General features: G+C 41.0%; 1 protein-coding gene across 7 annotated transcripts in view; it reads right to left on the minus strand.

Annotated features, from left to right (window-relative positions):
• Positions 1 to 15,095: 15,095 nt before the first annotated feature.
• The window catches only part of ST18 (ST18 C2H2C-type zinc finger transcription factor), a 303,405-nt gene continuing 294,736 nt past the window's right edge, over positions 15,096 to 23,764 (minus strand). For 6 of the 7 annotated variants that reach the window (XM_009455375.5, XM_009455376.5, XM_054656729.2 and 3 more), the window contains 3 exons: positions 22,592 to 22,695; positions 20,532 to 20,675; positions 15,096 to 17,609 (listed from right to left, as the gene is read on the minus strand). In XM_009455375.5, coding sequence (XP_009453650.2) covers positions 17,469 to 17,609; positions 20,532 to 20,675; positions 22,592 to 22,695 — 389 coding nt within the window. In that variant the 3' untranslated portion in view covers positions 15,096 to 17,468. Of the gene's footprint in view, positions 17,610 to 20,531; positions 21,237 to 22,591; positions 22,696 to 23,764 lie in introns of those variants that run through there. The other variant, XM_054656730.2, reaches the window with a different exon arrangement.

Genomic DNA, 23,764 nt, shown 5'->3' on the forward strand with positions numbered 1-23,764 from the left:
TGCAACCACTAATGTTGAAAGATTGAAAAGCTGGGCTTGGGGTCAGGGAAACCTGGTCTTAATTCTGGGCCAGCATCTTGGTGGCCCTGTGATCTTAGGCTAGTCATCAACCTCTCTGGAGGGCACTGCTTGTGTTCATGATGGAAGAGGTCTCGTGGAACAAGGCCAGCAGCTGTGACTGCTTTGAGCAGTGACCAGAAATTTTGTGGGGCAGGAATTTAGAGTGAGTGGCGACCAGAAGAACGTACTCTTTCTGAGAACCCTAAACTGTATTGGAGAAGGTGCTGGAATGCCCATAGGATATGTGGTAGAGACTTGAGCTAAATCACAGTTTCCTTCAATAGCCAAATGATTCAGAAGCTAGAACTTGAGGCTGTTCCTAATACTTATAAATAATGCTGCCCAGAGCTATTGTTTTATCTTGTGACAGACTGTGCACTAAAACAGACTTTACAGGTTAAATGTCCATCTTATTAGCTCACTGTACCTCATTGCTGAGTGTCACTGATATGTCACAATTCCTTATTGTAGGCCCCAGGCTTCCTCCTGTCTTCTCTCACCATTCTTTTGTGACACCTGGTTTCTTTTCCTTTATTGCCTTTACTCTAGTCAGTTTGTACCACTCAATATTTACCTAAAAACTCCATCCTGCATGTTACATCTTTCCTCTTTTCATGCTGTTTCCTTCACTTAGAATGCCCATCTTTTATCCTGTTTTCCAAAATTCCATTTATTCTTCAAATCCCAGCTCAAATGCTATTGTTTCCACTGGGCTTTCTTTGATCTCATCAGAGTTATTCTTGTGTGCTCTCAGAGCATTATTTTGAGGATATTTTTTCCCTCTATCACACTGCTTGCTACATTCTGCTTTGCGATGTAGTGATGAGAAAGAAGGCTTCTTGGTGAATGGAATGCAGTTGAGGTGCATGCTGTGTGCACCACCCAGGTCTCTAACGACCAGGGCGAAGCACTGAGCTCCCAGCTGCTGGGAGTATGGGTGACTGGCCCCTGGCAGCTGAGTCCCTTTCTAGAACCGAGCTGACTTGACCAGGTAGTATAACATTTCCTGGGCTGCTAGTCTAAGGACTCATCTATCTGGGATGGCTGGGTTTACAAAGGGCAAGTCCCCTTGCCTCAAAGTGAAAGAGCTCTACAAGGCTGTCTCAGTTCCAGAGCTTCCCTTGACTCAGCCAAGATCTTGGTGGTGACTACATCACGGCTCAACTCTTCCTTCTGTCCTATCCTGCTTTCTTCTCACTCCTTAGGACTTGATCCCAAGGGCATTCCCCATTAAGTTTCCTCCATGCAAATTTCACCTCAGCATCTCTTTCCTGGGATCCCACCTTTTCCTCATTGGCAGCACTTGGCCCGTGTCTACGGAGGTAATGACACTGTGTTGATTCAGCAGAAGAGAGGTTCCTGGTCCTACCTTTTAAGCAAAGCCCAATATCAAAAATGTATCCAGTCTAGCTCTTGCTCTCATGACGTCTTTGAGTTGTTTAAAGGACTTACCTAGGAGACTGGGTCTTTTATTCTTAGATGAAAATGCAACAAATATTGAATTAAATTAAATCTATGTTTCCTACAGTGGGAGAAACAGTTAAAGAAAGGTAAGAAACTCATCCGAGATCACACATAAAAGAACTAGATCTGCAACTTGGTCCTTTCCACAGTAAGGACATCTTCCCATCCATATAGAGTCTATGACTTACAGTCTGTGATAGTCTTTGTTTCAACTGAATCGTTATAGAAATTAAGAAAAGAAAAGAATAAAAAGGAGTTTAGCTCTACATTGGTCTTCATGTTTCAGGCCCAACTTTGTTGCTGAACTAAAACCCAGGCATTCCTTGTCTCTCCGAAGCCTGGGCTCTTTTCTGGGTGTTCTCTAGCAATAGTTGGGAGAGTCAACTTGGACACAGAGTCATGAGTAATTCTGTATGTGCGTCCACAGTAGCTTTGGATTAAGAGCCCCCAGGTCTCCAGCAGGAATGTGCACCCTCTGCCCTGCTAGGCATCAACTGTCTTGGGCACCCCTTGGGGTTTCCGTGTCCAGCAGTGCAGTGCTGTGGTAAGGAGCTATGAGATGTTGGCAAAACTGGAGAGTGAACCGAATAGGGCTCAGGCTTCTGTCTCCAGCATTGTATCCTGTCTTAGTTCATTTGTGTTGCTATAACAGAATACCTGAGATGGGGATATTTAAAAAGAACAGAAACATATTTTCTCACAGTTCCAGAGGCTGGAAAGTCCAAGGTAAGGTGCTGACAGATTCAGTTGTCAGTGACAGCTGCTAAAGTCCTCACACAGCAGAAAAACAGAAAACAAAGCTAGCCAGCTAGTTAAATGCTGTGTGAAGCTTTTTTTAAAAGGACCTTACTCCCGTTAACTTGGTAGGAGTCCTCACCGTCTAATCACCCCTTAAAGGCCTCACCTCTTAATACTATCATATTGGCAACACCTGAGTTTTGGAAGGGACACATTCAAACCGTAGCCTACCACAAATCTATGGTTTGAATTCCTGATGGACCTGCCAAAGCCAGTAGAGTAAATGGCTGCAACACACCCAAAGTAGGGGTTATGGGCTAAATTGTGTCCCTCCCCATTCATATGTTGGAGCCCTAACCCACAGTATCTCAGAATGTGACTGTGTTTAGAGATAGGGTCTTTAAAGAGGTAATTAAGGTAAATTGAGGTAATGAGGGTGGGCCCTAATCCCATAGGACTGGTGTCCTTATAAGAAGAAAAGATTAGGATGTAGACACACAAGAAGGAAGACCATGTGAAGACATGGGGAAAAGACAACCGTCCACAAATCTACAAGCCAAGGAGAGAGACCTCAGAGTAAACCCAACCTGTTGACATCTTGATCTTGGACTTCCAGCCTCCAGACTGTGAAAAAAAATAAATAAATTTTTGTTATTTAAGTCACCCAGCATGTGGTATTTGTTATGACAGCCCCAGCTGTCATACAGTGGGTTAGCGTTAGGTGTATGCCAAGGAAGTAGCTTCCTGGAACTCATCATTTCCATCTTCTTCTCTGATAAGGCAGGACCACGTGTCCTGAAGGGAGGAGGTTACATCCACTTGACAGCTTCATGGCCCAGCTGTGTGAGATGAATTCTCTCTGTGGTTCTACGTGGGAAATTACTGAGGGAAGATAATCTTTCCTTCTGGCTTGGGGGGTTGCTCTGCAGATGACCCCTGAAGAAATTGCACACAGTGCAGTGATGTCTGCTTGGTAATCCTTGGGAGAAACAGGACATGCCACACTATAGCTATATGTTATGCTTTTGCCTTATCACATCTTTGCATTCCATAAAGGTAATAAAAGTAAACTTAGTATGGGAATTTTTAGAAGAAGCCCAAACATTCTAGAGACAATTAAAGGACATTATAAAGAGAAATTTGTATTAAGATCTACAAAATGAAAGAGTGGAAATCAATAGACTATATATCTATTAACCAGAGCTTTTGACAAATTAAATCAGAGAATATGTCAGACTAATTTTCAAACAGAAAACTGCATAGGGTTGACTGAAAGAGAATTGTTAGAGCAAAAGAGATGGAAGAAGAATTACAATGAGGTGCTAAAAGGTGATGAAACAAGGTCGTTGTTGTTACTGTCTATGCAATACATGTAAATCCCCCCTTCCCATTTTAATGAATTACAATCCACACATCATGTAAAGCGATCCTTTCACTAAAGAGTTAAAAGTTTATTTATATGTGACATAAGCTTTCCTCGCACTCTGTGTCCTAACCAAATCAGGTGTTTGAGGAATCAGTTACAGAAACAGCCTCAAAATCATGGAAGGACATTCAGAAAAATGTTATCCACCCTGGTAGGAAATGAGTTTTGAAATTAAGAGCATCGTGGGAAATGTGTGTAATTCAGTCATAGGAACAGGCTAAAAAAGGCTATTGAACAGTTGATTTACTCATTGTTTGGTGCCAGATCCAAATGTAATTGCAGTGGAAAAATTAGCACTAGATTATTGCATAGCAGTTTTGAAAAACTGTGTCTTGGCCAATTTGTTTTTCTAAATCAGTATAACATTAGCTAACGTGAGTCAGGCTGTAATATTTTTCAGGCTCTGCCTACTTAGTGCCAAAAACCTTTAGATGAGAAGTGAAAACTGTATTCATATAGATGCAGATGTTTTTGGCTCTAAGACATATATTTCGCCGAAGCACCGTACGGTTTTTGCTAATATGAATTGTAGTTTTTCAGAAGTTTCGGGTGGGAACAACAGCAACAACAACAACAACAACAACAACAACAACAACAACAACAACAACAACAACGATTAGCTTGCTCAGTAGGATTTTGTGAGGCTGCCTGTCCGCGCCTGGCCCTTCTGAAATCGTCCAGGCGCGGACAGGCAGCCTCAATCAAGACAACGGACTCAAGGGGTTACCGGGAGGCGGATCCGCCAAGTGTTTGGCCACGCCCGGATCCACCAGAAGTTTCTGAGACCAAGATTCTTGCGAATGTGAGAGTAGGAGGTGTTCTTAAGGAAAACTGGTCTGGGAAGAATGGTGAGGGAATGGGAATATGGAAGGGCAGAGGGCCAGGCTAGGGGCTCACCCCACAGGGGAGCTCTGGGGGCCTTGTAGCTCCCGCTTCCAAGCCTTGTAGGTCAGGGAGAGGGAGCTTGGGTAGAGAAGGGCATTGTTCGGGGAGCGGGTGCAAACCCCCGGGCCCTGCTACCCTGGCGACACCACGGCAGCCTGACGGGTGCGTGCATCAGTGGGTGCATCAGTGGTGTGCACCCCAGGCAGGGGGCACACCACTGTTAAAGGAATCCAGGGCGCTGAGACCTCAAACCCCCAGGCAGGGCTGAGAGGACCCTCCCGTCCCCTTCCCGGAGCCGCCTCTGCTGGGACTGCAGCTTCTTGCTCAGACTTCAGGACCGGCCCAGACCTCAGGACCTCCTCTCCACTTCGCTCTTCTTATCCCTGATGATATACTTGAACTCCCAAGTCTCCATCCTCTCTGGCTTCCTTTCCTGTCCACACATGTAGATTTTCACACGATCGGGGGGGTGGGGGGGGGAGTTTAGCCGTGGTTACTGCAAATAGGTGGGAGGGCGGGGGGTGGGGGAGACTCCGACGTGCCCCTCAGTGTGCCAGGCGAAGCATGTGTCACATTTCAAGCCTGAACTTATGTTGGAAACTATCCTGGATTATCTCCACTTTATGGTAGAAGCTGAGGCTACTTCTTAGCTCAGGGCTGCTGGGAAGTATCCGCCCAGACCGGACCGGACGAGGTGGGGGGAGTGCCTGCCAGGGCGCGGAGGGGAAGAGAGGTGGGCCCAGACTTCAACCTGGGGCGAGTCTGACCGAGATAAAGGGGCGGGTGGAAGAGGCTGGGGCTGAGTGCGGTTCCGGGAGGTTCCCGGGCCGTGGGGAGGCTGCAGCCGGCTTCGGGGGAGCGCTGCAGACCGGGTGGCGGCAGCGGGGCGGCTCTGGCGTGCCACCTGTGCGCTGTGTGCTCCAGGCGGAGTTGGGGCTGGGAACGCTGCGAGGCCTCTCCCGGCCCTACCCAGCGAGAGGTTAAATACGTTTCTGCAGGCACCGTTGGCCAGCGGAGGGCTGGGGCTCAAACCCTATCCTTTTCAGCATACCCTGCCTAATAACTGAGTTCTCCACATTTTCTAGAACTTTATGTATTTCTGCATTTCATAGGAGAAGGAATTGGGGTCTAGACAAGTTCAGTGTTTTTTTTTTTTTTTTTTTTTTCCTGAAATGTCATACGGTATTAAGAATGGTGGAAATGGAAACTCCAGAACTAGTGATTATGTCACATGAGTTATTGGGTAATTTTTCAGGGCACCTCAAGTATTTCTAAAACTGAAAAGCAGTACCGCACTGAAGATTAATAGTGATCACAGTTGATATAGAGTATATAAATGAGATAAATACGACACAACTCTACTCTTTAAAAGTTAACCCTGTGTTCTCACACCTGTTATTATTCAAGAACCTTGAGCAGAACTAGGTCATATATTATTTTACATTTGGGAAAACAGGAATAGGGAGTATGTGGTGGCCTTTTCAATGTCACTCGCTAAGTCCTTTCTTCACTGACTCATTCACTCAGTTATTCCAACTCTGTGCCAGGGCCTCTCCCCATTCCTGAGAACAGTGAGGACCAGGGTAGAGATCTGGTCCTCCTGTAGCTCGTGTTTCAGCTCCACAGTCATACGCAAATTGTGAAGTGTTTGGTGTATCTGAAATCCCAAATACATGCCCATCCTGTCAGTGGGGATGTTAGGCTCAGTGGGAGTGGAACCCACTGGGATGGGTGTCCAGGAAAACTGGGCCTTTTAGCCCCTTCTAGTTGAATCATATGGGTAAGTGCATATCAAACTTTGGGCATATTTAATCCGTTAATGTGTCCAACAATTTCAAGTGTCCATTTTTAGGAAGAAAAAAGACTGTTCACAATTTTAAAAATAATAAAACAAAAATAATGCTTATAAAAATAATGAATTTTAAAATTGCAGTAAAAGTGATACCATGATTTGAAAAACTTTCATCCAATTCTACCCAGGATAAGTAAGCCACAGGTTCAAGCTCCACATGCACTTGGCTCACATCTCCTGGTGGAGAAAGTGAGATGTCCGCCCCCACATCCATTCTCTCTTCCTAACGGAACTCCCAACACCAGTTGTTAGCTATGCACATTATTTATTACCCAGAAGAAAAGACTTCCCTCGAGTTAGGTAAGGCCATGTGACTAATTCCAGCCACTGAAATGTAAGTACAAGTGGAATAGGTGATGTCTAGGGTGGCTGATTAAAGGGATCTGGCTGAGCTCTGGGGGTTCCATTTTCTCTTTGGTCTTTCCTCCTTCCATAGTGTAGGACACAGGTGAAATGGCTGGAGCTCCAGCAGCCATCTTAGATGATGTGATAACTTTGAGGATGACAGGTTGATTGATTAGAAAGGTAGATGAAACGATGAAACTAAAGCTTCATTGTATTGCTTACCAGCTGACTTCTTGTCAGAGAGAGAGAGAGAGAGAATTTCCTATTTTTTTAAAATTACTCTTTCTGGGGCTTTAATATTGTCCAGATAAACCAAATCTAATACAATTAAGTGTATTACTCTTTATTTCTATTAAATTGGGAAACCCTAACATAATTATAAGTCATTAAGATGATAGCAATTGTTTAGTGGTTCTGACAGGAAGTTCTGGATATTTGAATTGAAACTGGACCCAGAAATAATGCTGCAATTTCTCTCTCCTTACTAATTTCAATTCTTCAAAGGTATTAAGGTGACAAACACCTCACATTCAAACACTGGGAGATTAAGTGTGAACTTGAACAATAGCTCTAAGTGGAGTCCTAATTCATTCCTTGGTTGTACCTGTAGGGCTGGAAGCATTTTGGAAACTATTTGGTCTTAGTGTCATTTATAAATAAATAACCTAATAATGAGCCATTGATTTCTTTCTTCAGTGAGTAAAGAAATAATTGAGTAACCAAGTACTGTGAAACATTGAACTTCAGGTGATTGGACTGTTTGATTCATAGTTTGCTTTATTCAGGACACCCTACCATCTTGTTTCTCAACATTAAAAATTGTAACATTTTGGCTTTAAAGTTCAGGTTCAGTGTAGGTAAGACGCTGAATGTGTTTGAGATCCCAAATTGACAAATCTCAATGAAATCTTAGAGATGGCTTTAAGTAGTATTATCAGGGTAATGAGAAAATATTTTTATCTCATTCTTTATTCAAAAAAATGTTGGGGCCAGGCACGGTGCCTCACATCTGTTATTCCAGCACTTTGGGAGGCCAAGGAGGGAAGATCTCTTGAGATCAGGAGTTCAAGACCAACCTGGTCAACAGAGTGAGACCCTGTCTCTACAAGTAAATAAATAACAAAAAATCTTGAATTTCACCTACACCTTCTCCTTTATTAGAAAGCATACTAATATGTGAAAAAATAAACTCACTTTCTAGTTCTTCACCAAGCATGCGCTCCCTTTCTTGATAGATAAATTTTCAGTGTCCCCTATTTCCTCCAATACAGCATTAAGATCAAGAGACATATTGCAGTGCCAGCTGCTGTCTGTGAATGAAACAGTTTCTGGATGGGCATTCAAGTTTAGCCAGTTTTATTCCAATATTAATGCCCTTCTTTTTTTCAAACTTAGCAGGTGCTCCAAATTAGTACTAAGTGTAAATAATGGATCAAAAGTAGTCATTAATTTAGCAAGAAATCTCACCGGCTTTGGGTAATAACAGCACAGGTCTCCTTCACTCATTTTGTGGCAGCATTTTATAGTGTATGCAAGTGTGGGCTCCAGACCCACTATGGTAGAGTTAAAATCCAAGCTCTGCCACTTAGGAGCTTTGTAATCCTATCTTAAGGAATCTCTGTGTGCCACTAAAATGTATGTGTGGAAAACCTAACCCGCAAGGTGATGATATTAGGAGGTGGGGCCTGTGGGAGGTGATTAGGTCATGAGGGTTGAGCCCTCAAGAATAGGATTAGTGCCCTTACAAAAGACACCCCCGAAAGTTACCTTGATTTCTTCTGCTTTTTGAGGATGCAGCAAAAAGACAGCCATCTATGAGCTAGGAAGCAGGCCCTCACCTTGCCTTGATCTTGGTCTCCCCAGACTCAACCATGAGAAATAAATTTCTGTCATTTACAAGCCACCCAGCCTATGGCAGTTTGTTACAGCAGCTGACATGAAATAAAACCATGCCTCAGTTTCCCCATCTATCATTGGTGAGAGTGTTAGTATCTGCCTCATGGGAATATGCTTCTTTAAGTTTAAATTTTTATATTGGAATTCTCACCTCTCCATTTCACTTCAATAAGTGTTTTGTGTGCTTGATTCATTTGTGTGCATCAGAAATATAATACAACAAAACAAGACAATGAAAACATAATCCACTTAAGCAATACAGCACAAAGAATATGAAAATACACCCAGTGAGATGAACTGTACCCCATTCACTGAATGGTAGGTAGCCTGCATAAGCCAACCCAAGCCATCCTATAGCTCTTCTGTGATTCTTAAGACCCTAATGATACATGGAATTTCTGTGAAAATGGTAATTAAATTCTCCTGAATAGCTGGGACCACAGGTACATGCCACCATATCCAGCTAATTTTTATATTTTTAGTAGAGATGAGGTTTCACCACATTGACCAGGCTGGTCTTGAATTCCTGGGCTCAAGTGATACGCCTGCCTTGGCCTCCCAAAGTGCTGGGATTACAGGCAAGAGCCACCATGCCCATCCTATTCCAACTATTATGGTCATCTTGTGAGCCAGAATTTGGTTATGTAGATGGGTAATTGTTAAAAAAAAAAAAAAAAGCTAAAATGAGTAGGTTTTCAGGTTGTATCAAATCAGGCACATTTGATACATTTGTGGATTTTAGAGTGTGATTTAGCCACTTACTTTGTCTGATCATGTAAAAATTGTCATTCTTTTTAGATATTTTCTGTTTTGGGGTGTTTCTCCCTCACAAAAAGAGAAAAAAACATTGTGATTTCTGAGCTGTAGAAAATATAAAAACTAGGTTATTTCCTTGGCTTTTCTTTTTGAACACCTTTTTTGTTTCTTGCAAAAAAATGGTAAAACAGCACTGTTTACTAGAAATTTGGTGAGAGCGACACATGTAATTATATATTTTCTAGCATTCCCTAGCATTCCCACTGAAAATGAATAAAAAGAAAAGGGAAAATTCATTTTAAAACTAGACTTTATTTAACTCAATATATTCAACACATTTTTATTTCAGCTTGTGGTCTTGAGCCATAATTCAGTGCTCCACAGCTACTGATTTAAGAAGTGCAACCAGGCTGTGATGGAGGAGAAGCCAGTGGGGCAAGAGGTTAAGAGGAGAGATTGGAGGGATGGAGGGCAGAACTCCCTCCATGTGATGGGGAGAAGGCTCCACTCAGTGCTGAGAAGAAGATGCATACAGCTGTGCCCACGCTACTGAGCCACTTTACGAATGCTTTAAAAAAATCTCCTGATTATCATATTTCATAATTTACAGAGTTGTTGTGGGAACTAAATAATATGTGTAAAGCACTTGGGAAATTTCTGGTGAATATTAAATGCCCGATTAATGTTAAAACACACAGACACACCTTTATAAAAAACTTCAGGGTGTCTTGCTGTGCCTGTGGGGACTTTGAACATTTCCAAGCCCACCTGTTAGCTTCTGCTGCTGCCCTTGAGGAATTTGTACTGACATTTGACTTACTTTTAAAAACCTCATGTTATCAGTATGAATAAATTTTCTTATTTTTGTTTCTTCTCCTTTCCTCCATTCTTCCTTTCCTGATTTTGTAGATTACGTACAGTTTTCCTGCTGATCTAGATGAATCTCTGGCGATGAAAAGGGTACATGGGAGAGATAAAAACATTCCCTTTTTTTTGTTCACAGAAATATCCAAGAAAGTTGTTGAAAGCATTTACAGTTACACTTATAGCTTTTTGATGATTCAAAATTGAAGCATTTATGTACCGAATTACCAAAAAATTGGGGATATGGATGGAAGATACGTTGGTGGGTGTATGAAGACATTACTTGGGTCTGTCAAATGCTGGCTGCCACAAAATACAACCAAAATAATCTATTGATAAAACAAAACTGAGTTTACCTTGACAGAATCTTAACAGCATGTGAGGAAAGGGGGCTAGCAAGCATAGGGTATTTATGTGATTTGAGGGGTCTGGCTTAAGGAGGGCCCTTGAATGTGAGGGCATGATTAGAATTGGGCAAGTTCACAACTTAGCAATTTAGGAGAAAGACACACAGCAAAGCCAAGGTTTCAAAGTGAGTCTCAAAGAGTAAACAATCACTTGACATGAATGAGTGTCCTGAGAAGGGGTATTTATTATGAGAGTACATTGAGTAGTTCTGGTTTTATCTGGTTCGGGTAAATGGATTGTTAGGAAGTTCCTGGAACAGATAATGAAGATGTTTTCCATTTTTTATCCTGGGCAAGAATTTCCTGGAATAGTAAATTCATGTTAATAGAGTCAATCCCATAGTAGAGGCTTGTCCATGCAGATATTGACCCGTGGCCCAGGCAACAGCCAGCTGCGTGGGTGTGGATGTTTTTGGTCCTTGGGTCTTTGATGAGACACAGAACTTGAGCGTTCTCTCTCATATTTTTCAAATTCAAGTATACTAGTCTCAGGGATCAATATTTACAAAGATTTCTGATGGTTAAAAGTTTGATCCTTTAAGAGCATTGTTAAAGTGCGTCTTCATACATTTTGTATTGCTATAAAGGAATACTGGAGGCTGGATAATTTATAAAGACAAGAGGTTTATTTGGCTCACAGCTCTGCAGGCTGTACCTGGAGCCCCGTGCCGGCATCCACTCTGGTGAGGGTCTCAAGAAGCTTCCCTTCATGGAGAAAATTGAAGGGGGCCTGGACTGTGCAGAGGTCACATGGCGACAGAGGAAGCAGGGCGGAGTGAGGTGCCCAGCTCTCCTTAACAACCAGCTCTCTCAATGAATGGAATGATAACTCACTCACTCCCCACCCCCATAGGGGCATTAATCTATTCATGGGGAATTCATCTTCATGACCCAAACACCTCCCATTAGGCCCCACCTCCAACACTGGGGATTACATTTCCCCATGAGGTTTTGGGAGTCAAATATCCAAACCAGAGCAGCATGACATTATCCCCAAAGTGCCACTCACACTTTCAAATATCTAACCCATAAATCTAACCCTGGATTTCATTTAAAACTGAACAAGGCCATCAGTTACAGAAGGAAAATGACTACATTTATATATGAGAATATACATCTGAGTGGAAAACTCTACTAAAACGGCAGCTGTTTCTGAAGAGCAGGGAACTTTACATTCTCTTTATGTTTTAAATATTTAATAGCTGGTAAAGGTCAGGACAAACTGTCTTTTTATTTGTCGGAGGCCAATTCAAAACTGTCAGGCATACACAAAGCGGCCAGTGACAGAACAAAATAATTATATTGTTTTGCTCTAAAAACAATAAAAAAAGAGGGATTTGCATTTTTCTTATTTTTGGCTATTTATTATAACCAATATTAAGATTTTTCAATCCCAATTCATCAAATACATTATTAGGATGTCACATTTTTATGATATGCTTTTGCAAGAAAAATACATCATAAAGTGTGGTGTAAATGTGAAAATGATGCTTCTTTGAACAACTTTTCCTGGAATGGGCCCTGGCATGTATCTTAACTGTTTCTTGCTGAATGACTGTGCACAGAGGCTGGTAAGGTGCTGGCCAGCACAGCAAGTGTGGCTAAATGCAGTCGTGGCGGCCTGCAGAAGGGACAGGAGCTTGCCTCTGGGTCAGAGTTGAGTTGAATACTGACCCTGCTACTTATCTCTGGGGCATCAAACAATGATTAGAGTTTACTCTCTCTAACCCTTCGTTGTCTCTTAGTATAATGCTGATCATAATAATTCTGTTGCAGTGTGGCCATGAAGCTTACAAGAGGGAATTCAGGGATGTACTCATTATCGTAGTGTTAAGATTGAGGAATATTGGAATATGTCTGGATCCTGGCATATATCTTAATCTTTCCTCATTCTTATTTTTTTTCCTCCAGATGAGACTACATCTGACAGGTGATGAGACAGATCATGTTGGTTGGAGCACCTAGGTTGAGAGGTCCACACGAGGCTGAATTATTTCTAAATGGGCGAGTCAGTGAGTCCTGCTATTGTCCTCATTAGAGAAGGACTATCCACAATAGAATTGTTTTTGTGAAAATAGTGAGAAGGGGCTTGCCTTGCTTTAATCAAGCACATCTGGGGTGGAATCCTGGCTGCACCGTTTCCTAGTTTTACGGTCTTGAGCAAGTTACTAACTTTGCTAAACACCAGTTTCCTCATCAGTTTAATTGTGCATGGCGATATTTGCTTGATACATTTTGTCAGATGAAGTATACAAAACATCATTGATTGTGTCTGACAGCGTGGATAGTTATTAGCCAATTAAATCTGCTTACTTTATAATTATCTGCTGAATAATGAGAGGAAATAGCAGGGCACTTTTCCCAGACCACAATAAAATGAATGTAATGTGTGGAAAGAGATGTAGAAAACATTAGTTTTTACAAATATTAATAAAATATTTATGTACCATAACAAGTTAATTTTTAAAACTTTTTCTAATGGGGAAAATCAAATAATTATTCACCCCCTTCTTTTTATTCAGGTCCTTGGTTCCAGTAGAAGGGTTTTAGTCCTGTGTCTGAAGGCCCCAGGACTTTTCTTGGGATGGTAATGATAGTCTCTATACACTGGCCTGAAAATGATCTCGGGAACACTCGTTACCTGTTTTTATTTGTACCATACCCCACATACACAGCACTGAACACAATTTTCTTGCCCTGATGTATGAAATGTTAATCATCTGAATTGCTGGAACAAATTATCTGCAGTGAAATCTGATCTTGTCATTCTCTGATTTAAAATTTTTCTTTCACATGCTGAAGTCTATGGAAATTAGAACTCTTTAGCATGCCAGTCTACGATATGACCTCCTCTTCTTCCCACTCATCTGGGCTTTGGCCTCTCATCTTCTCACTTCTCACCAATTTTTCAATGTTTTAAATACGTGAAGCTGCTGCCTTGATGATTGCCATACTTTTGCACATGCTGTTGTCACTGCCTCAAACTTTCCCTGCTGAATCAGAAGCAGTATTCTTCCTGGAAATCCAGGTTTGTTAGGTAACCCTCACATGGTTTCCACGGGAGCCTGTGTGTACCCAAACTGAAATACCTATCACTTATTTCATTGTCTCCCACGAGGCTGAACTCCCATGGGAGTAAGGAAGTGGGCCCGGCATAATCGTGTTCCAAGTAAACATCTTTTTGATGAATGGATGACTCTTACTCACCATTTCCGGTAAGACCGGTGCTCTTCTTATGACGCCTTGTTGACAGAGTTGTAGACACTACTCGTTGGTATAAAATCCCAATCAGAGGCCGGGCGTGGTGGCTCACGCCTGTAATCCCAGCACTTTGGGAGGCTGAGGTGGGTGGATCACCTGAGGTCAGGAGTTCGAGACCAGCCTGACCAAGATGGTGAAACCCCATCTATACTAAATACAAAAAATTAGCCTGGTATGGTGGCGCATGCCTGTAATCCCAGCTACTTGGTAGCCTGAGGCAGGAGAATTGCTTGAACCCGGGAGGCGGAGTTTGCAGTGAGCCGAGATTGCTCCACCACACTCCATCACACTCCATCCCGGGCAACAAGAGTGAAACTCTACCTCGAAAAAAAAAAAAAAAAAAGTCCCAATCAGGGCAAGATGCACATCCTTGGCTAAGGGTAAGCTAAGAGCCTGACTGAGCAGATTTGCATTTTGCGATCCATTTTATGCACATCTTCAACACGTGAGTGTGGTGACTAAATGAAAGCTATATTGTGCATTAATGGTTATGTTTTGGCTCCTGGTAAATGAAGGTCTCCCAAGTACAACTCTGGCTTTCCTCTTTGAACCCAGACTTCCCTTCGGTCAATTTGGCTTCCTTACATGGGTTAAATAGATTTTTTTTTTAACCAGATCAAATGTAAGTGGAAACTTATTCTACAGATGTACGAATCTGGGCAGAAACTGAAAAATTAAATTAGGCTGACTATTTGACATTAGGTAGAAAGAACACATAAGCAGAAGAGGTGCTATCAGTAATTTATTATTATTTTTCTTTAATTCAAGTTTCTTTAATTTTAGCTTATATGAATCTAGAGATATACTCCGTATCCAAAGTAATTTTGGAATCAGGAGGGTGGGCCCTCTATCTTGCCACTTATTAGATCTGAGTGAATTTGCTGCTACTGCTAGCAAAGGTGTTCCTTATGTCAAAGCATTCCCTGTTCTGGAGGTGAATGCCACATCAAAGGCAGTGACAGCTTGTCAACTGGCCAAAAGTCCTGTCCACTTTAAGGCAAGCAAACCGGCTGTCAGAACAGAAATGTCTCCGAATGACTGGCAGGCTCAAGTGCACTCTGGGGACCTCACCAGGGCTCGTTCTGGACAGTGGATTCCATGGGAAGGGGATACTAGTCTCCAGATAACAGCCTGAGAAAGATCACATCAAAACTCGTTATCAATTTTTATTTCCTACCATACACCAAATGTACAGCACTGAACACAATTTTGTTGCTTTGATGTAAGAAATATTAAGTGTTTGGAGAAACAGTATACAAACAAACTACCTCAAATTAAAAAAAATGCATACATCATTGCCTTTTTGTTGTTTACAAAAGACCCAATTTACAGTATTGATCATTAACATAGTTGAAAAGAAAACAAATTCAGTGCACATTACAAAACACATCAAGTACAAAGTAGGCAAATAAATACAAACATACTTCACAAAACATCCTGCTCAAACTATGCAAACACAAATAAATTAACCTGAAGTCATAGCAAATTATAGTAATAAATATGTAGGTTGGTAAGAGATTTCTTTTAAATTAAATAAAATATATAACAAACTTGTTAAAATATTTAGCAAATTAAACGTTTGTCTTTGTAATAAGTGAGCTCATTTGTATGCATCTATGAAGTACTGTATAGCAAAATGTTTGCAAGTACACAACTGTAATAGAAAATTTTGTTTGGTGTCCCATTTATAATAGACAGCACATATGGTGGCTCATTTTTTAAAATTGATTTTTAAATAAACACCGTTTCTACCTAAGAACAGACAGTTCATCTTCACTAAACTAAGGTTCAAGAGTTCAAATGAACTCCAAACCAAAGATAAGCCCCACTTAATGCATAACAATGACCAAAGTTTCATGGGAGTGGAATTATTGTTGAGTATTGTTTTTCATTTGTGCAGTAATAACAGTGGAATACATCAAGCCTGTGAATGCCATCACTTTCCATCTAAATATCCATGAGGTTAATAAAAAATAAACACTTTTGTTTATAGCACAGAAAATTAAGCCCACACGAAGTTCATGTGTACATTTACACAGAGGCACGTCTGCACATGAAATGTGTGTGCACACCAAAAAGGCAGTTTAGCTGGTTGTCTATACCTTTTCCTTAAAAAAAATAAATATAAAAAAACTTTTGAAACAATGCTTAACTACTTTACAATCCCTGAAATAGACATTGCCTTTACTATAGAAACTATGAAACTCTGATCCATTCAGAAATTCAAGATTGTGGGCTCAATTTGAAGTGTGGATGAGTCTGTGTGTGTGTGTGTGTGTGTGTGTCTGTGTGTCTGTGTGTGAGTATGCCTGTGTGTGTGAGTGTGTGTGTATATTTTGTAGCATTTGAAGTTTTGTGGCAAGATTTCTATCAAATTGAATGTTGTCTTGTTTCCTATGGAGGGTGAGACCCAAGTTGCCAGTGTTTGAAGTAATCATTCAGATTGGAGTAGCATTTTTTCATGTGTTACTATATTTTCCATTCCTTTCCAGTCAACCCAGTAAGATAAATGCTATTTCAGGGGATATGGTATCTACAAAATTTTTCATTTGGATGTGTTTGTATTTGCTAAGTACAAATCTACACCAATATTGTCACTTGTGTATTGTACCAACATATGGCAGGAAAGCCTGGCTGGTCACACCAAGTCTTATTTTTCATCTTGGGATACGAGTTGCCAACGATCTGATATGACTTGAAAAACAAACAGACAAATCTGCATCACTAAAAAGGCTTATGTTTCTTTAAAACATTTCAAATAAATAATTCATATTAACGAAAACCGTCCAGCCAAGTCGAATACTTTGCTGATTGCTATATTTAATTATTGCTAACAAATTCTGAGCAGGCTGTTTTCCAGCATCCTGTGCTTTTGTGAATGCGGATTCCCCACTAGTGGGCGCCATTTGTCTTCTTATTCCTTCCGTGCAGCTCACCTTACCGCAAATTCATTTATAAATACAAAAACCAGTGAAAGGTGGGGGAAGAAGTGTGCAATAAAAATCAAACTCAACTATAGTGCAGTCCTTAGACAAGGATTTCCTTCACCCTTTCCTGTTTCCTCATTAAAACCCAGCAAGAAAGATGACTTGAGAATAGCATTTCTATTTAAATCCTATTGGAAAATAAATTAATAAACACACTTGTAAAAATACGGCAGACTTCAAAATGCAGTTAAAAGATAAAAAACTCTTTGATTAGTAATAAATAAATTATAAAAAGTCACATTTATTTTACATATACTTTACAAAAGAAGAGTACAATGAAGAAATAAAAGAAAAACATATGAAAATAAATAAGATCTAATAATTGACTGCATTGCTTTTAATCCAAGAAGTCTATCATAGTTTTTCTTTCCTTTTTATATCAGCTGGGGAAAATAAAATTAGTGCAATGTTGCAAATTGTAAATGCAGTACGGCAACCTCCACGCCTTAGCAGTACATGAACCTCTAACAGATCCATCTGGAGTTTACTGCTGTTGGTAACTTCTGTTGCCCGGCAGCGCTGTGATCCTACACATGGATACCCTTCACTGCCTGTTTGATACTTTCCAGTAGAGCTTTGCATTCCGGGGAATAGTCCCGTTCCAGATTGCTGTACATGTCTGTGAGTGTATTTACATATGCTTCAAAATTCTGCTCACTGATAGGTCCCTAAATGGAGACAAAACACATTGACCCAATCACAGTGGTTCAGGCTGAGGGAAAAGAAGGACCCAGTGACATCGAAGATCAGTGATCCGGGAGTCGGGAGGGAAGGCAAGGGTGCATATGACTGCTGGAGTTGCAGGGGATGGAGAGAGACGGAGTGTGTGTGGGATTCATCTGTTCACTCTTAATTCAGGAGACGAATATGACTGGCTTGTACAGTATTTGGGGTTGATTTGGAGCACATAAAGTATATGTCTGGCTATGGACTCGGACTCCACAAAACTTTTCTACTTCTCTTGGGAGGCAGCCTCAGCCTTGACTGCACATGCCTTGCACTACATATGCCTCCTGTTTGTGGAAGGTGAATATTTGTGAGGCTGGGAAGGAAGGGTTGCTTGTACTAAGTGGTGCCTTTAACAGCACTGGGCAGAAACTTAAGGAATTTAAGATTTGAGCAAGTTGCTCAGTAACAGTTGTGATGGAAAATTTTCCTCCTCCATCCTCAGATCCTTTTAGCCTGTTTCTCTCCTGTGGCATCATTGCAATATACTTTTAAAAATTTCTCAGTCTCTGTAAGCAGAATATCAGTTTCACAAAGTTTAAATTTATTCATCCCCTGTTTTGTTTTTTTTTTTTTGGAGTCAGAGTCTCGCTGTATTGTCCTGGCTGGAGTGCAGGATGTGATCTCACCTCACTGCAACCTCTGCCTCCCGGGTTCAAGCGATTCTCCTGCCTCAGCCCCCCAAGTAGCTGGGATTACAGGAGTGCACCACCACTCCCAGCTAATTTTTGTATTTTTATTAGAGATGGAATTTCACCATGTTGGCCAGGCTGGTCTCAAACACTTGACCTCAGGTGACCCACCCGCCTCGGCCTCCCAAAGTGCTGGGATTACAGGTGTGAGCCACCACGCTTGGCCTCCCTGTTCTTTTTGTATGTTTCGGTCTCTCCTTTACCCAGTGTGATGCTTCAAGGAGAGCACATGCTGGATACATGTAAATTTCACACAAATGTGAAATGGAATGAATGTCACAAGGGGAATGCTACTCAGTCATTTCTGTTGCCACCATTTTCCCTCCTTTTTAAAAACGCATGACGTGAGACTTACTTCGCAAAGGTGCTTGGAAGAAAGGACATTTAAATGTCAAAGTATTGTTATTGATGCTATTTAAGGAAATAAGCTTTCTAAATTTGAAGCTATTTGGTTGTGCTCTGCTCGGCAAAGCGCTGAGCTAAATTATTAGTATTGTCCAATCATGATTCTCTGTCCCCTTCTCTTTCCTGCCTTTGTTGTGCCTTGTGTTTCTTGGAGAGTCAGGGGATTGGATGGGAACCCAGGTAGCACAGTGGGTAAAGGCCACTCTGCAGGGCCGGGCCCACTTGCCTTGTGTTAGCTTTGGAAACTTGATCAAATTAAGTAAGCTCTCTGAGCCCTGATTTCTTCAACTATGGAATGGGAATACTAATGCTCGCTCTTTGGTGCTTTCGTAACATTTTGTGTGATCAGCACTAAAAATCACCACTAGAGTGCCCTGTGTGGTGAGTATACAAGGCACAGGTTAACTTGTGTGGTACCTATTTTTTATGGCAGTGGTGAAGAAGAAAATACTAAGGAATGCATATTCAAAGTATGATTTATGCAACATTAATAAATAACATTGCAATGATTTTTAATAATTACCTTAATCCTTACCATAGTGGTATCATTTATTTTGCTTTGTGTTCATTATTACATTATTGATTTTTTGGCTGGTGGGAGTCAAGAAACATATTTGGAATTGGTTAAGATAAGAACCCCATGCTAGGAACTTGGGTAAAATGGAGGGGCTTAATGTTTTAACCAAAACCAATTACATTTCTTTATCACATTGCTGCTTCTATAAATAATTTCATATATAAAATAGGCATCTTTGGAAAAATTATTCTAAAAATTTAGGTTCTGAGGAAATTAAAAGCATTTAGCAATGTAGTCTCTCCTCCAAAGATTTGTCTGTATTTAAGAATATGTAAAAGAAGTTAATTTTCTATGAATTCCAAATACAGTCATGCAATGCATAACAACATCTCAGTCAATGATAGACTGAATATATGATGATAGTCCCATAAGATAACAATAGCATGTTTTTATGGTTTAGATATGTTTTTCCATGTTTAGATACACAAATACTAATAATTGCCTAAAGTATTCAGTACACTAACTTGCTGCACAGGTGGGTAACCTCAGAGCAGTAGGCTGTACCATACACCCTGGGTGCAAAGTAAGTAAAGTAGGGTCTGTCATCTGGGTTTGTGAAAGTTCACTGTATGATGTTCACACAACGTCAAAATTGCCTAAGGACACATTTCTTAGAATGTGTGCCCATTACTAGCTGATAGAGGACTATAGTTGCATACCTAAAAGACATGCTTAGATTTTGAAAATGAGGATTCCTTGTTCATTTTTTTTTGCTTTTTATTTTATATGAGGAGAACTGAAGTAGGTTCTTCATACTTCCATATGAAGAAAGCACCTAGTCCATTGGGAATTGAACATTTTTGGTTACAGTTCCTGATTTGGGTGGATGATGCAAATAATGGTCTCAAATTTTGTTAGACATGGAATCTTCTACTTGGAAATACATTTTCACTGAGGGAGTTTTGCCCTTCAACTTTCACATGACATTGTGAACCGAGCTTTAAAAAATCCTTTGTTTTTAAATGACTTTGGCCTCTAAAAAATCCTTGGCCTTCATATAATTTAAATAAATGTATCTACCATGTTCCCAGAGAGGGAGATTACTCCAAGCCAGACTGTGATGAAGTGTGGTCACTCTGTGACTGCTCACAGGTCTCCTCAAAGCTCAGTCGTGGCAACCCCGTGGGTAGATGCATGATGACACTACAAACGCTTGTAATGGAACGGCAAGGTTCTGGCCTTGAACTTACCATCTGTGGAAGCTGGATGTCGGCAAGGCTTGAAATGAGAGCTTGGCTTAGACCTGCCAGCTCTTTCAGCAGACTTTCATTGTTCTGTTCTATGAGTTTGTTCTCCTCCTCTATCGTCTTTAAGTTGCTCTCCATAGATGTGATCTACAACAGAAATAACTTGGGAATGTGAGTAGTGGAGTTTGGAAGGAGTGTAAAAGGTTTCTCCCTGAAGGAAAATGCACCAAGTGCATCTGAATACTAAGAGATGCAGAGATACATGCGTGTAACTTCTTGGCATGAAGCTGCAGCCCCATTGGATTGTTTGAAGTGCTGGAATCAAATCCCCAAATTTTCATCTTCAGCCCAGACTTCCTCATGAATTGTAGAACTTCTCCACATGGCTGTATGATGGATATCTCAAACTCAACATGTTTAAAGTAAACTTTGCTATTTTCCCCAAACTTGCTCCATCCACTGTCCCTTTTCCAGTCAGCAGAAACTCAACTGTAGTGCAGATCCCCCATGGCTCTTTCTTTCATACCTCACCTCCACTGGCTCCTCCTTCAAAATATCCAGGATGGGACCACTGTCCCCTCCACTCTGCTGCCCCCTGGGCCCAGCCACCAGTGTGACTGTGCTGCCTTCTCGTGGGTGGCCCTGTGTTTGCCATTACCCCATCTAATCTCTTTTTGGCCTTTCCTCAACACAGCCACCAAGGTGAGCCTGTTAAAATGCAAGTCAGCATGTCAATCAGATGGGATTATGTTACTCGTTAGCTCAAAACTGTGCTACAGTTCTGCACACATTCAGAATAAAAACCAAGGTCTTTAAAATGGCCTAAGATGCCCCATGTGAGCTGCCCTGTTGTCTCTGAGACTGTTATCCTGTGACCTGCCTCACCCAGCTCACTCACCTGCGGCCACACTTCTCTTTGCTATTTCTGAAATCCCCAGGCCTTCTCATGATGAGAACTTTTGCGCTTGCAGGGTTTCTTCTGTCTGAAACACTCTTTCTCCATACTTGTTTGGCTAACTCCCTCATTCCTCAAGTCTTTGTGGATGGCTTTCTTCTCCCTGGTGGCTGGTGGTCCCATTTAGTATTGAAATACAGCCACTCGCCCAGCCCCCTGCCATTCTAGCATACAACACCATTGATCATTTATGACTTTTTTGTTTATTGTCTGCTTCCTCCTTCTAGACTATAAGTCTCAGGAGGGCAGAGGGCTTTGTGTTCTTTGCTAATGGTTTTCTAGAGGAATTCCCATGATTTCTAGACAAAAGTATCAATCTGTGGACCAGATGGCCATTAATTGATGATGGCAACAATGGTCACTCTGGGTAAGGAAACCTAAATTTCAGATGGATTAAAACCCTTTGTCTTAAGCTGTTGTGTGAGGACTTCCAAGAGATCCAGTAACTGTGGTGGCATACAAATCCTGCATTTCAGAAGAGGAGAGAAGGGAAGGGGAGAAAGACAGTCGTATGCTCTGTCTCATTCTTTTGCTGCTAACTTGTTGCAAGAGAGTTATGATTCATGTTTTAAAAATCTTGGACTGAACTGTTGATTTCCAGGAGATGAGGCAGACATCACAAAGAAGAATGCAGAATTGAGAAATTGCTTGGGCTTTTAGGTAAAGAATTTGCTCAAGAAAATGTTCAGTAAGATCTGTTTCTAATAAATACTTACACATTCAGAGGTGTTCCAAAAACATTAAATAAAAAGTTGCTATATTTTACTTGAATTTTGAATAAAACCAAGGATTCTTACCTTTCCATCACATTTTTTTTCTAATGCACCAGAGACTCTTTGGTTATAGGATGATCTGCCTTGTTTGCTTATAAAAACTTTGATGCCACCAGGGCAAAAACATGAGAAAGCTTGCCCACAGCTACTGAATAAATGGTAACCTGGGATGATCCACCTATTCAGAATATTACAATAATTATGGAATCTAGAAACACTCAGCATATTGACTCTAAGATACCATGTATTTTCACACAAGTTTTAAAATTTCAATGTTTTGTTTCCACCAAAGATTATGATTACATTAAGGATCATGAATTACTTCTTTTTTTTACCTGGGTCTGAAGTTTCATCATATCTGCTTCAATTTTAAGGTTGGATTCATTCAGTTCCTTTATTTCTTCATCCAAATGCCTAATTTCTTCATCACTCTCTATTCCTGTAAAGAGTAAGACTACCTTAGTTCCAACTGAAAACTGTTAACAAATGAGTCACTATATGTTTAATTTGTGATTTGCTACTTGAAAATGAGATTTTCATTTAGTGTTTTTACCAAAACAATGCATATCTAGGATTCTGAAAAAGTGGATAAGAGAAGTTACAGATTTAATTTATTGGTAAGAAAGAAAAGAGGGAGTAGAAAAGTGCCACCATTGCATGTAGCTCAGTTATGTCCCAGGGGTGCTGCCAGACACATTTGTAAATATGTCTTCAACTACATCTCACCACACCCTACAGTGGGACACGCTCCATTATACCCTCCTCACATATGAAGACACCGAGCCCAGCGAGGTTAAATGAGGCCTCAAGAATCACTGACAGAAGTTAAATAACCTGCCCAAGTTCAAATTAAGAGGCAGAGCTGGGATTAAACCTCAAAGCCCTTGCATTCTCGTATTCAAAATGCTGCAAGGACAGTTTTATGCTGAGTAATTAAATATCTGTTTAGTTGAGTTAGACCTTAGGACCCATGATGGTAGGCAGAGCTGCGGGGCTGCTGGCAGGTGAATTAGAGTCCAGAAACACATTGGCATAGTCTTCCACATGGACATGGATGAGGAAAATGTAATTTAGGGGGAAGGACATCAGCTTGGGAGTTTGACTCCTGTTCTGCAACTTGGGCAACTTACTTATCTTCTTTGTGCTTCAGTATCCTCTTCTGTAAAATAGGCATGTTATCTACACTGAGAATGAATGCAATAAAATGTAGAGCGCTAAACGTGCCACAGTCTCTCAGTGAATGGGGGTTATTTCCCATGATTACTTTGTAGAAGGAGTATGACTACATTTGAAAGGTTTCAAGGACCTGGGGAAGGTAGTTAATATTAAGGGTACGGGAAGCAGGATTGAAGGTAATTTACCTCCTAGAAGAATGAATCTGAACCAGGGTGACAATGAAGAAGGACATGTGAACTTCCACGTAGAGACTTCATAGGAGCAATTTCATGAGAGGAGGATAAAGGGTACTTGGCTTGACAATTGGTTTGAAAGAGATCTGGGCTCTTATA

Source organism: Pan troglodytes, chromosome 7 (genome assembly GCF_028858775.2).
Source record: "Pan troglodytes isolate AG18354 chromosome 7, NHGRI_mPanTro3-v2.0_pri, whole genome shotgun sequence".
NCBI lineage: Eukaryota > Metazoa > Chordata > Mammalia > Primates > Hominidae > Pan > Pan troglodytes.